Source organism: Mixophyes fleayi, chromosome 4 (genome assembly GCF_038048845.1).
Source record: "Mixophyes fleayi isolate aMixFle1 chromosome 4, aMixFle1.hap1, whole genome shotgun sequence".
In the NCBI taxonomy this organism is placed as follows: Eukaryota; Metazoa; Chordata; class Amphibia; order Anura; family Limnodynastidae; genus Mixophyes; species Mixophyes fleayi.
Window position 1 is genome coordinate 168,907,515 of NC_134405.1, and position 14,969 is coordinate 168,922,483.

The 14,969-nt window shown below is 35.0% G+C and overlaps 1 protein-coding gene and 1 long non-coding RNA gene across 2 annotated transcripts in view; both read right to left on the minus strand.

Annotated features, from left to right (window-relative positions):
* Positions 1 to 638: 638 nt before the first annotated feature.
* LOC142152316 (uncharacterized) lies at positions 639 to 7,425 on the minus strand. The gene is made up of 6 exons (XR_012691319.1): positions 7,389 to 7,425; positions 5,708 to 5,743; positions 5,309 to 5,344; positions 3,686 to 3,721; positions 2,544 to 2,579; positions 639 to 679 (listed from the first exon to the last, which is right to left on the minus strand). It is a non-coding gene; the product is annotated as an uncharacterized LOC142152316 (long non-coding RNA).
* A 4,624-nt stretch (positions 7,426 to 12,049) lies between these two features.
* Positions 12,050 to 14,969, minus strand: part of LOC142149569 (mucin-19-like) — a 105,568-nt gene continuing 102,648 nt past the window's right edge. Inside the window, exons 36-38 of the mRNA XM_075204895.1 lie at positions 14,383 to 14,418; positions 13,365 to 13,400; positions 12,050 to 12,814 (exon numbers count right to left, since the gene is read on the minus strand). Coding sequence (XP_075060996.1) covers positions 12,756 to 12,814; positions 13,365 to 13,400; positions 14,383 to 14,418 — 131 coding nt within the window. The 3' untranslated portion in view covers positions 12,050 to 12,755. The remainder of the gene's footprint in view (positions 12,815 to 13,364; positions 13,401 to 14,382; positions 14,419 to 14,969) is intronic.

A 14,969-nucleotide genomic window follows, 5' to 3' on the forward strand; every position in this document is an offset into this window, starting at 1 on the left:
TTAATCCTTCTGTGTTTACAGATATGACTTCTGTACATGAACGCAAATATTGGTCGTATTCATTGCTGCTTTTTGTGCCTTTTTGCAGTTATTTTGCATTGTTTTCAACCCAATTACCAAACTTTAATTAACTGAGGATTTCAATGGGGTAATATATTAATATGCATAAATATTTATAATTTTTACTGAGAAAACAGCCTGTAACTGAGCAAAGCAAAATAAATTTAGTACATCAAATTCAAGCAATTTTGTTGCATATTTTGGATACATATACTGCCTCTACATAATATTGTATTAACTTGCAATAGTTGTATTTGCACTTAATTGATCTGCAATGGCCTCCATGCAATTATTTTTCATGAGGATCCAATGACAAACCACAATAACAGACATTTCACGTTCTGATCCTCACTCTCATACCCGCTTCTGCAGACATTTCAAAGGTATGAAAAATAAAGTTCACCACTTTTGGGGATAATTCAGTTTTAAGATCTTTCTTTGAATATATTGGTTGTAAAAAAAACCCTAAACTTTCCTCGTATTAATAATTCTTCTGTTGGATTCTAAAGCCAAACAGCTTATTTGTTTTTAAATTAATTGACAGTGCAAAATTGTATTTTTTAATGTAAGTTAAGTATACCTGTATATACTGTGGTTGTTGGTGGTGGTGAAGTTTCTTCTGAAATTAAATTAATTAGTCTGTTAATATATACATGAAAGTAAGTTGCACATATAATCAATCGCATAAAAATCAATAGCAATCCATAAAATCTCAACTCTACATACTTTCTTTATGTCAAACCCCTTTCTCCAAGCCACATATGAAAGCTAGAATAAGATATAGGGTGGAAAAGCTTTATTGGTGAGACCAAGTAAACAGGTATATAGTACTTAAGTGCTGCACAAATGCAATTGGTGACCATCTGTCTTTTCTTAAATGTAAAGGTGGTTCTGACACTGGTTCGTCCAATCTGCTATAAATTTTGAAAATTTGCAATAAATTCTTAAAATATAAATAGGCTAAAATAATCATGCTATATTCAAGCAATATCTTGGACACATAAGCTGCCTTTACATAGTATTTGATTTACCTACAGTTCCTGTGTTTGCAGGTAATTGACCTGCACTGGCATCTGTGAAATTATTTTTACCAAGGCTCCATGATACTTTGGAAGGAGTTGTGAACAGGAGGACCAATAACAAACTGCAATAATGGACATTGCATCTTCTGATTGCTCTTCACACCGCCACCTGAAGCCATTTGAGAGTGGTGAAAAATAATGTTCACTAATTTATGTGTCAATGCAGTTTAAAGATATTTTTTTGAATATATTGGCTGTAAAACTTAGTCTCATTAACATGTCTTCTGCTGAATGCCAAAACCAAGTAAATTAATGATTTAAAAATGACACCATAATGCAATATGGTCTTTTTTAATGTGTGACAGGATGGACCACCTATGCCACCCTGTCTGTTGCTGCTGGAAACCAGCTGGGCTTACTTTGCCACCGTTCCCTTTTTTTATTCCAAATGCACCCTCTAACCGAGTAGGAGGGGCTTACAAATGCTGCCACCACTGGACTCCTTACTGGCATCCAGAACTGGGTTCCTTGTGGGTAACTTTCATTGCTAGTGTACCCCGTTGCTGGTGTACCTGGACTGATACCACTGACCTCTTACTATGGATCAGGGTTGCTGTGGATGGATCCCCCTGGCCTATCACACTGGCCAGAGCTGCTGGGTAGCAGCTAGAGTGGTGGTACCGGAGAGCTGGGTCTGAACCTCAGAACAGCCGGGAACGGATTAGAGTTGGGTCTAATCTGTAGGTCACAGGAATTTCAGCATGGAGAAGTTTTCAAGCAGGTCTTTAAAGCAAAAGATGTTTATTTGCTCAAGTAGTCCTAAGATGGATAGTTCACACGCCAATCTGTGGTACTAGTCTGTGGTTTCCAGAAGTATAGATAGTACAAGAATGATACATTCAATAAAACTAGTGCTGTTTTTATACAGTTTTAGGCACAGCCTCACAGGGTAAGCCAGCCCCCTAAAGTCTGAGTTATTTTTAGTAACAGGATGCAATATGTTTACCCAAACATGGATTGAAATGCAATTTATACTTAAAAATATTTACACTTTTCTGCGATATCCTGAATCCCATTGATCAGAGATTTCCTTTCGCTTTAACCAGGATTCAGGCAACAGCTCCCTGCCGTGCATTCAAGTGTTGGTCACACACATTGAACAGACTCATTTAACATTTCCTGCAATCCCCAAAACAGTCTCCCTCCTCACATATGCCTAATTGGAGATTTCCTCTAGCAAAGCTACAACCACAAACAAGTCATCTCCCATACACAAAAGCCTTCCTCAACAAATGCTTATTTCATCAGAAATGAATGCAATTTCTCTACAAAGTGCCCCAAGATACAGTAAAATCAGTACATTGCAATGATAAATAAGCGCCCTGCGGTATTTCCTTTTAATAAATGTATACCATAAGTTATTTATAAGTGATCCAGTTACACTATGTAAATTAATTGTACCTATATATCCTGAGGTTGTTGTTGGTGGTGTTTCTTCTGAAATTAAATTAATTACTTTGTTAATACGTACATAAAAATACATTGCTAACATTTTAACTACTTCAAAACCAAGAGGTTTTCAAGATGCATAAAATACCAGCCCAACCTGCTTAATTTATGTCTACCCCTCTCACCCCCAGCACATAAATTTATTATTGTAGAACTGTGTAGAGAACTGAACTCCGTCTTTTCTATATTCCTACTTTATCAACAGTTTTAAATTAACTTTGGCACCTAACTTCAATCTTTTGACAATGTATTCTAAAAATGAATATCAATGGTACTGATTGTTGTACAGCTCCCTTCTTCCCACAATTCCTTTCTGTCTTTCTGTACCCCCACCCTTCCCCAAATATTGTGTATACCTACAATAAAACACAATTTAATAAAAAAAAAAAAAAAACAGCAGCTTAGCTTTGACAAAAGCAAAACCAACTTGAAAACTTTGGGTTGGGATACAAAATCAAAAAACAGAATGGTTTACTTATTTCTAATAATAAGTTTCTCTTTCTGTGGGATATCAAAATGAATTCCTTTTGTTCACCATTCATTCTTCTCCTTTTCATACAATATATACAGGTAGAGCACTTTGCAATATCTTAGGAAACAACTGCAAACAGATATATTTAATGCAAAACTTGATTTCATCGCCATGAATGATTAATCGAACAAAAAGCTGCAGTGAAAGGAAGTAAGGAAGGAAAGAAACGCCCTGAATCTTGAACCTCTTTTGGAAGGCAAAGTCTGTTTCCCCATATAAAGATGTTTGGTTAGACACAGAAAGCAACAAACAAGAGTTTCACACATAATGACTGGTCCTAAATACAATTAAAGTTAAAATGCAAAAATAGGCCATTGTGTCTTAAATTCCAGTTCCAAGTTATTTCCAGTGCTGGCTGCAATTATTAGAATGCAGTTTGATATTGAATTAATAGCTTTTCACATACACAAATACATGCATATTTCACATTATCTCATTTAGATTAAACCCACTTGTGCAACATTGGAAGAAGTAAATTGCACTAATGTTATCATGTTAGAAAATTAAAGCTGGTTCAGGTGAAATATGCAAATGATAAAACAATATGGTTTTTATAATTCACCTTCATATACTGTGTGTGTTGGTTGCATTTCTTGCCCTGTAAATATACAAATGTTCTGTTAATGTTCATTTTTTTTCCATGAACAAAAGACAGGTATTTATCAACAGAATACTAGAATAATAAAAATGAATAAATAATTGTTGCTGCTTTGTAATAATGTTAATACACACAGATATGATCACTGAGGGCCTGATACAGAGTGGAATGCAAGATTAAGCGTGACTTGCATTTGAAAACATTTATGGAAAGTAGATGCTTATACTTGACAAGACACACCCCTCAGACATTTACATCTAGCTTGCGAACATGTACAAAAACCATTTATTTTATATGTTTTAAACGTAATTCCTATGAAGCATCATTTAAACTTGAATAACATAGCTAATGCAGCAGGAACATCTGTACAAAAACAATAATTTTTCTTTCCCACAAATGAAAGATTAAAGAAAAAAGTAATCTATAGCCCAACGACTACTAAAGTCTCAATAAGCTTCTGCAAATCATTAGAAAACCTCTATTTAAGTAAGTAATTCTCTAACTCAGGGGTTTGACATTATTATCTGCTACTTACACCTGCCCCTGACCACCCGCAAGAAAACCTCCTTTCACTCGTAACTGTGACTATATCCCAGTCTGAATCTGAAAATAATTGTTCGAACACAACCTTACTGTACATTTCCTATATTAGAACGCACCTTCCCTCTCCCGTTATTCTTTTTCAGGTGTAAGGAGAGATAAGTGCCAAAAAGTTGCAGGTCTGAATAGCCGCAATAGCATATTATTACTTTCTGAGCATGCACAGTGTGAAAAAATTCAAAGATACGATACACAAATAGGAGTATGTCTCACTCTGAATCATGACCTGAGTATCAGATTCTCAATTCCTGTGTTGAGCATAGCAAAGCATAGCTAAATATAACTAAGTGAGTAGAAAGGTCAGGGTCATTTTCTAATGTATATATTTTAGTCATATTGCTCAAAAAATAGGGAAAAGCCTTTTATCAGAAAACCTAAAGTTCCAAACATTAGAGATAATAGAACATATACCTGTACATGATATTTTTAAATATTACTAGGGATTCATCTCTTTATTCTGTATTCCCTTAATGCATAGACCTCATGTTTTTTGTCTTTTTATTTTTATTATTCTGTTTCTGTTGATATGTGTGTGCTTATGTGCATATACTGTATATAATCAGTAAAATATATTTTACACTAATCTAACAATATATTTCCATCTTTTGCTATTTGAAATGTGGGGAATCTGCAATTTTCAGTTCAATAAGTTTAATATTTTGTTAATAATCAGCAATGGTATAGTAAAAATATGCATATCATTATTAGTTAGTAATTTTTGATATCATATGAACTGATTCTGAAGTTGTGATATGTCTAACTTGTGTTATGAAGAACCTTTAATAAATTAAAAAATAATAGATTCTTCATTATTTTAGGTAAATGCTCACTTTGAAACGCTGGTACAGCAGCAAATGCTAAGAAATTACTGTGCCTTCTAAACAAAATGCTTAACATAGCTTTGAGACAATTTGACTTAGGAGAACATAAAGTTCCAGGAAAATTAGGTATCGCATACAAATGGCTACAACAGCTACGTTAAATTACCTGCTGCTGATTCAGTAGGAGGTGGTGCAACATTGACTAAAAAGTTAAGAAATGAGCATTAACATGTGAAATAAACATAATGCTGCTATCTTTTAACAAATGAATCTCGAGAAGAAATATCGGCAGTTCAATGAAACATTCCCAATTCACAATGTCAATAAGGAGATAACAGTTTGTGCAGTATTCCGAACAGTGATGTTCAAGTAAAATGTAAATTAGATTCTTTAGTTTACTTTTGTAAACATTTTATCAAAGGAATCACAGAATTTGTTAGCTTCCTATACCTAACTTTGGCTCTAACTAAAGTGTCTACTGCTGGATGCTAAAACCAAATAGCTTAACTGTTTTAAAAATAAATGCTGCTGTAATATGGTTGTTATTTATGTAATTTAATCGTACCAACATAGCCTGGGGATCCTGCTGGTGTTGTTTCTCCTGAAATGAAATAAATTGCTCTGTTAAGATGTACATAAAATACATTAAAAAAGTAAGAGATGAATAGAATATCAACTATTTCTGCTTTCTTTATATCTAATCCCTCACTCTAGGTAAACATACATAGTTTACTTTTGTAGCATTTTCTAACATTTTATCAAAGGAATCACAGAATTTGTTAGCTTCCTCCCCAGGCCCGGCGCTCCCATTAGGCAAGGTTAGGCAATTGCCTAGGGCGCCGGGCTCTGCAGGGCGCCTCAAAATTAAAAAAAATGACTATGGTCATTTAAAACGGAAATCCACGGGGAGAAGAGGAGGGAAGGGGCTATGAATCTTACCTGCATGAAGCTGCTCCTCTCTGCTCTGTCTCCTCCCCTCCGCTCACTGACAGTGACAGGCCGTGATGATGTCATCATCACGGCCCGACAGTGTCTGTGAGTGGAGGGGAGAAGACAGAGCAGAGAGGAGCAGCTTCATGCAGGTAAGTTAAAGAAAGACATGGGGAGCTGAGGGGAGGGAAGCGCAGCGCGAATTTTGACAGGGGGACGCCGATTTTTAAAGGGGGGGGGGCGCCGATTTTCACACTGTGCCTAGGGCGCCAAGGACCCTAGCACCGGCGCTGTTCCTCCCACCAAAAAAGCCTCTTCTACTACCAAGCAGTGATTATTTCTTAAGGACAATAAAGCTTGCATTTTTTCATTGAAATATCTCCCACCAAGCTTGTGTGTCCCCAATTTGGCACTGTTCTGACAACAAAAGCTTGATTTACTTTGTGTAGAATATATGTCAATGCTTTATCTTATGGTACTACAGCTCTGGTGTGCTTTTCAATATATATAACTGTTAGTGACTGATGTTGGAGGAAGCTAAGCAGGAGAGATTCATTCAAATATTCTGTTAGTGTCTCAATATTTACAAATTTTAGAGATAACAGTAAAGATAGCTGGGCTCGCTATTTCCATCTGATTAGAACTAGGTCTCTGTTAATAAAAGTGGCATTACTTGAAACGTAGACTCTGCCCACCTGTCATTACAGGTATAATTCAATAATCTTGAGCAAGTGGGGTGCTAAACGAATCCCCCCAGATATTAACCTTCTGTTTGGTACCACCTTGTGGTGCAAGGTTATTGTTTCTTATGTTTGCCTGTACCTTTGTGCCTAATGTGTTTTGTACTGTTCTGTTTTACCATGGCTACTGTCATCTAGCATCATATGTCTGTCCTTAATGCATGCATCTGAAATACCGCCCGCTCAGGCATTACAAGTGAGCAGAATGTATGTTTCAAGTGGCACCTAAATATCCACCCACCCTTCATAAAAATATTGTATTTGTGGGCTAAATTGTTTGACACAGACCATGCTGGTTATTCCTCCACTTTTATTGCAAGAATGTGCCCACCTTGGACAGATAACAAAAAGAAATCTCGGCCAATCTTAGTGAGGACAAATATAGTAACATCGGTAGCAGTCTCTATGGAATAATAATTTAGGTGGTATTGCAGCATTAACATCCCTCTTTGAAAATATACTTAACTTTGGCTCTAACTAAAGTGTCTACTGCTGGATGCTAAAACCAAATAGCTTAACTGTTTTAAAAATAAATGCTGCTGTAATATGGTTGTTATTTATGTAAATTAATTGTACCAATATATTCTGGGGATCCTGCTGGTGTTGTTTCTCCTGAAATTAAATAAATTGCTTTGTTAAGATGTACATAAAATACTTTGAAAACATTATTAATCAGTTAAAAAGTAAGAGATGAATAGAATATCAACTCTTTGTGCTTTCTGTATATTTAATACCTCACTCTAAGTAAACATACATAGTTTACTTTTGTAGCATTTTCTAACATTTTATCAAAGGAATCGCAGAATTTGTTAGCTTTCCCCCTAAAAAAATGCCTCTTCTACTTCCAAGCAGTGGTTCTTTCTTAGGGACAATAAAGCTTACATTTTTTCTTTAAAATATCTCCCACCAAGCTTGTGTGTCCCTAATTTGGCAGTGTTCTGACAAGACAAGCTTGTTTTACATTGTGTAAAATATTTGTCAATGCTTTATCTTATGGTACTACAGCTCTGGTGTGCTTTTCAATATATATAACTGGTAATGACTGATGTTGGAGGGTGCTAAGTAGGAGAGATTCATTCAAATATTCTGTTAGTGTCTCAATATTTACAAATTTTAGAGATTACAGTAAAGATAGCTGGGCTTGCTATTTCCTTCTGAATAGAACTAGGTCTCTGTTAATTAAAGTGGCATTAATTGAAACGTAGACTCTGCCCACCTGTCATTCCAGGATAATTCAATTATCTTGAGCAAGTGGGGTGCTGAACGAATCCCCCCAGATATTAACCTTCTGTTTGGTACCACCTTGTGGTGCAAGGTTATTGTTTCTTATGTTTGCCTGTACCTTTGTGACGGATGTGTTTTGTGCTGTTCTGTTTTACCATGGCTACTGTCAACTAGCATTCTATGTCTGTCCTTAATGCATGCATCTGAAACACCCTCCGCTCAGGCATTACAAATGGTCAGGAAATAAGTTTCAAGTGGCACCTAAATACCCACCCACCCTTCTTATAAATATTGTATTTGTGGGCTAAGTCATTTGACACAGACCATGCTGGTTATTCCTCCACTTTTATTGCAAGAATGTGCCCACCTTGGACAGATAACAAAAAGAAGTCTCGGCCAATCGTAGTGAGGACAAATATAGTAACATCGGTAGCAGTGTCTATGGAATAATACCTTAGGTGGTATTGCAGCATTAACATCCCTCCTTGAAAATATACCTAACTTTGGCTCTAACTAAAGTGTCTACTGCTGGATGCTAAAACCAAATAGCTTAACTGTTTTAAAAAAAAATGCTGTTGTAATATGGTTGTTATGTATGTAAATTAATTTTACCAATATAGTCTGGGGATCCTGCTGGTGTTGTTTCTCCTGAAATTAAATAAATTGCTATGTTAAAATGTACATAAAATACATTGAAAATATTATTAATCAGTTAAAAAGTAAGAGATTATTACAATATCATATCTTTGTGCTTTCTGTATATCTAATACCTCACTCTAAGTAGACATACATAGTTTACTTTTGTAGCATTTTCTAACATTTTATCAAAGGAATTACAGAATTTGTTAGCTTCCTATACCTAACTTTGGCTCTAACTAAAGTGTCTACTGCTGGATGCTAAAACCAAATAGCTTAACTGTTTTAAAAATAAATGCTGCTGTAATATGGTTGTTATTTATGTAAATTAATCGTACCAACATAGCCTGGGGATCCTGCTGGTGTTGTTTCTCCTGAAATGAAATAAATTGCTCTGTTAAGATGTACATAAAATACATTAAAAAAGTAAGAGATGAATAGAATATCAACTATTTCTGCTTTCTTTATATCTAATCCCTCACTCTAGGTAAACATACATAGTTTACTTTTGTAGCATTTTCTAACATTTTATCAAAGGAATCACAGAATTTGTTAGCTTCCTCCCACCAAAAAAGCCTCTTCTACTACCAAGCAGTGATTATTTCTTAAGGACAATAAAGCTTGCATTTTTTCATTGAAATATCTCCCACCAAGCTTGTGTGTCCCCAATTTGGCACTGTTCTGACAACAAAAGCTTGATTTACATTGTATAAAATATTTGTCAATGCTTTATCTTATGGTACTACAGCTCTGGTGTGCTTTTCAATATATATAACTGGTAATGACTGATGTTGGAGGGTGCTAAACAGGAGAGATTCATTCAAATATTCTGTTAGTGTCTCAATATTTACAAATTTTAGAGATAACAGTAAAGATAGCTGGGCTCACTATTTCCTTCTGAATAGAACTAGGTCTCTGTTAATAAAAGTTGCATTACTTGAAACGTAGATTCTGCCCACCTTTTTTCCAGGTATAATTCAATTATCTTGAGCAAGTGGGGTGCTAAACGAATACCCCCAGATATTAACCTTCTGTTTGGTACCACCTTGTGGTGCAAGGTTATTGTTTCTTATGTTTGCCTGCACCTTTGTGCCGGATGTGTTTTGTGCTGTTCTGTTTTACCATGGCTACTGTCAACTAGCATTCTATGTCTGTCCTTAATGCATGCTTCTGAAACACCCTCCGCTCAGGCATTACAAATGGTCAGAAAATATGTTTCAAGTGGCACCTAAATACCCACCCACCCTTCTTAAAAATATTGTATTTGTGGGCTAAATTGTTTAACACAGACCATGCTGGTTATTCCTCCACTTTTATTGCAAGAATGTGCCCACCTTGGACAGATAACAAAAAGAAGTCTCGGCCAATTATAGTAAGGACAAATATAGTAACATCGGTAGCAGTGTCTATGGAATAATAATTTAGGTGGTATTGCAGCATTAACATCGCTCTTTGAAAATATACCTAACTTTGGCTCTAACTAAAGTGTCTACTGCTGGATGCTAAAACCAAATAGCTTAACTGTTTTAAAAACAAATGCTGCTGTAATATGATTGCTATTTATGTAAATTAATTGTACCAATATAGTCTGGGGATCCTGCTGGTGTTTTTTCTCCTGAAATTAAATAAATTGCTATGTTAAGATGTACATAAAATACATTGAAAACATTATTAATCAGTTAAAAAGTAAGAGATAAATACAATAGCATATCTTTGTGCTTTTTGTATATCTAATACCGCACTGTAAGTAAACATACATAGTTTACTTTTATAGCATTTTCTAACATTTTATCAAAGGAATCACAGAATTTGTTAGCTTCCTCCCTAAAAAAAAGCCTCTTCTATTATCAAGCAGTGGTTATTTCTTAGGGACAATAAAGCTTACATTTTTTTCTTTGAAATATCTCCCACCAAGCTTGCGTGTCCCTAATTTGACACTGTTCTGACAAGACAAGCTTGATTTACATTGTGTAAAATATTTGTCAATGCTTTATCTTATGGTACTACAGCTCTGGTGTGCTTTTCAATATATATAACTGGTAATGACTGATGTTGGAGGGTGCTAAGCAGGAGAGATTCATTCAAATATTCTGTTAGTATCTCAATATTTACAAATTTTAGAGATAACAGTAAAGATAGCTGGGCTCTCTATTTCCTTCTGAATAGAACTAGGGCTCTGTTAATAAAAGTGGCATTAATTGAAACGTAGACTCTGGCCACCTGTCATTCCAGGATAATTTAATTATCTTGAGCAAGTGGGGAGCTGAACGAATCCCCGGAGATATTAACCTTCTGTTTGGTACCACCTTGTGGTGCAAGGTTATTGTTTCTTATGTTTGCCTGTACCTTTGTGACGGATGTGTTTTGTGCTGTTCTGTTTTACCATGGCTACTGTCAACTAGTATTCTATGTCTGTCCTTAATGCATGCATCTGAAACACCCTCCGCTCAGGCATTACAAATGGTCAGGAAATATGTTTCAAGTGGCACCTATATACCCACCCACCCTTCTTATAAATATTGTATTTGTGGGCTAAATCATTTCACACAAACCATGCTGGTTATTCCTCCACTTTTATTGCAAGGATGTGCCCACCTTGGACAGATAACAAAAAGAAGTCTCGGCCAATCATAGTGAGGACAAATATAGTAACATCGGTAGCAGTGTCTATGGAATAATAATTTAGGTGGTATTGCAGCATTAACATCCCTCTTTGAAAATATACCTAACTTTGGCTCTAACTAAAGTGTCTACTGCTAGATGCTAAAACCAAATAGCTTAACTGTTTTAAAAACAAATGCTGCTGTAATATGGTTGCTATTTATGTAAATTAATTGTACCAATATAGTCTGGGGATCCTGCTGGTGTTGTTTCTCCTGAAATTAAATAAATTGCTCTGTTAAGATGTATATAAAATACATTGAAAACATTATTAATCAGTTAAAAAGTAAGAGACGAAAACAATATCATATTTTTGTGCTTTCTGTATATCTAATACCTCACTCTAAGTAAACATACATAGTTCACTTCTGTAGCATTTTCTAACATTTTATCAAAGGAATCACAGAATTTGTTAGCTTCCTCCCTAAAAAAAAGCCTCTTCTATTACCAAGCAGTGGTTATTTCTTAGGGACACTAAAGCTTACATTTTTTCTTTGAAATATCTCCCACCAAGCTTGTGTGTCCCTAATTTAACACTGTTCTGAAAAGACAAGCTTGATTTACATTGTGTAAAATATTTTTCAATGCTTTAACTTATGGTACTACAGCTCTGGTGTGCTTTTCAATATATATTACTGGTAATGACTGATGTTGGAGGGTGCTAAGCAGGAGAGAATAATTCAAATATACTGTTAGTGTCTCAATATTTACAAATTTTAGAGATAACAGTAAAGATAGCTGGGCTCGCTATTTCCTTCGGAATAGAACTAGGTCTCTGTTAATAAAAGTGGCATTACTTGAAACGTAGACTCTGCCCACCTGTCATTCCAGGCAGAATTCAATTATCTTGAGCAAGTGGGAAGCTGAACGAATACTCCCAGATATTAACCTTCTGTTTGGTACCACCTTGTGGTGCAAGGTTATTGTTTCTTATGTTTGCCTGTACCTTTGTGCCTAATGTGTTTTGTTCTGTTCTGTTTTACCATGGCTACTGTCAACTAGCATTCTATGTCTGTCCTTAATGCATTCATCTGAAACACCCCCCGCTCAGGCATTACAAGTGGGCAGAATATATGTTTCACATGGCACCTAAATACCCACCCACCCTTCTTATAAATATTGTATTTGTTGGCTAAATTGTTTGACACAGACCATGCTGGTTATTCCTCCACTTTTATTGCAAGAATGTGCCCATCTTGGACAGATAACAAAAAGAAGTCTCGGCCAATCATAGTGAGGACAAATATAGTAACATTGGTAGCAGTCTTTATGGAATAATACTTTAGGTGGTATTGCAGCATTAACATCCCTCTTTGAAAATATACTTAACTTTGGCTCTAACTAAAGTGTCTACTGCTGGATGCTAAAACCAAATAGCTTAACTCTTTTAAAAACAAATGCTGCTGTAATATGGTTGTATTATTATTTATGTATATTAATTGTACCGATAAAGTCTGAGGGTCCTTGTGGTGATGTTTCTCCTGAAATTAAATAAATTGCTCTGTTAAGATGTACATAAAATACATAAAATACATATCCAAACAGATATATTTAATGCAAAACTTAATTTCATCGCCATGAATGAATTATTGAACAAAAAGCTGCAGTGAAAGGAAGTAAGGAAGGGAGGAAATGCCCTGAATCTTGGACCTCTTTTGGAAGACAAAGTCTGTTTCCCCATATAAAGATGTTTGGTTAGACACAGAAAGCAACAAACAAGAGTCTCACACATAATGACTTGTCCTAAATACAATTAAAGTAAAATAAAAAAATAGGCCATTGTGTCTTTAAATTCCAGTTCCAAGTTATTTCCAGTGCTGGCTGCAATTATTAGAATGCAGTTTGATATTGAATTAATAGCTTTTCACATACACAAATACATGCATATTTCACATTATCTCATTTAGATTAAACCCACTTGTGCAACATTGGAAGAAGTAAATTGCACTAATGTTATCATGTTAGAAAAAAATTAAAGCTGGTGCAGGTAAAATATGTAAATGATAAAACAATATGCTTTTTATAATTCACCTTCATATACTGTGTGTGTTGGTTGCATTTCTTGCCCTGTAAATATACAAATGTTCGGTTAATGTTCATTTTTTTCCGTGAACAAAAAACAGGTATTTATCAACACCAGTATCTAGAAATTTCAGAATACTAGAATAATAAAAATGAATAAATAATTGTTGCTGCTTTGTAATAATGTTAATACACACAGATATGATCACTGAGGGCCTGATTCAGAGTGGAATGCAAGATTAAGCGTGACTTGCATTTGAAAACATTTATGGAAAGTAGATGCTAATACTTGACAAGACACACCCCTCAGACATTTACATCTAGCTTGCGAACATGTACAAAAATCATTTATTTTATATGTTTTAAACGTAATTCCTATGAAGCATCATTTAAACTTGAATAACATAGCTAATGCAGCAGGAACATGTGTACAAAAACAATAATTTTTCTTTCCTACAAATGAAAGATTAAAGAAAAAAGTAATCTATAGCCCAACGACTACTAAAGTCTCAATAAGCTTCCGCAAATCATTAGAAAACCTCTATTTAAGTAAGTAATTCTCTAATTCAGGGGTTTGTCATTATTATCTGCTACTTACACCTGCCCCTGACCATCCGCAAAGAAAACCTCCTTTCACTCGTAACTGTGACTATATCCCAGTCTGAATCTGAAAATAATTGTTCGAACACAACCTTACTGTGCATTTCCTATATTAGAACGCGCCTTCCCTCTCCCGTTATTCTTTTTCAGGTGTAAGGAGTGATAAGTACCAAAAAGTTGCAGGTCTGAATAGCCGCAATTGCATATTATTACTTTCTGAGCATGCACAGTGTTAAAAAATTCAAAGATACGATACACAAATAGGAGTATGTCTCACTCTGAATCATGACCTGAGTATCAGCTTTCTCAATTCCTGTGTTGAGCATAGCAAAGCATAGCTAAACATAGCTAAGTGAGTAGAATATCTTAACTGTCTTAAAAATAAATGCTGCTGTAATATGGTTGTTATTTATGTAAATAATTGTACCAATATAGCTTGATGGTGCTGCTGGTGTTGTTTCTCCTGAAATTAAATAAATTGCTATGTTAAGATGTACATAAAATACATTGAAAACATTATTATTCAGTTAAAAAGTAAGAGATAAATACAATTTCATATCTTTGTGCTTTCTTTATATCTAATCCCTCACTTTAAGTAAACATACATAGTTTACTTTTGTGGCATTTTCTAACATTTTATCAAAGGAATCACAGAATTTGTTAGCTTTCTCCCTCCAAAAAAGCCTCTTCTACTACCAAGCAGTGGTTATTTCGTACGGACAATAAAGATTACATTTTTTTATAAAAATAAGATGGAAGAGTTAAATTGGGGAGGCCAGGTATATAGGCAAGCAGAAAAGTAGAACAGTTGCAGATAATGCAGTTGGTGACAATTTGTCTTTTTTAATTGTGATTATATCTAGAGATGCTGGAATTTGCTTCAGTGTGGATCTCAAATTGAGTTTTAGAATCGGCACTAAAATTCGAAAATTTGCAATAAGTTCTTGTAAATTAGATCAAAGAAATACATTAAAGCTAAGTTCAATCAATGTGAACTGTTTCAACCATATGCAA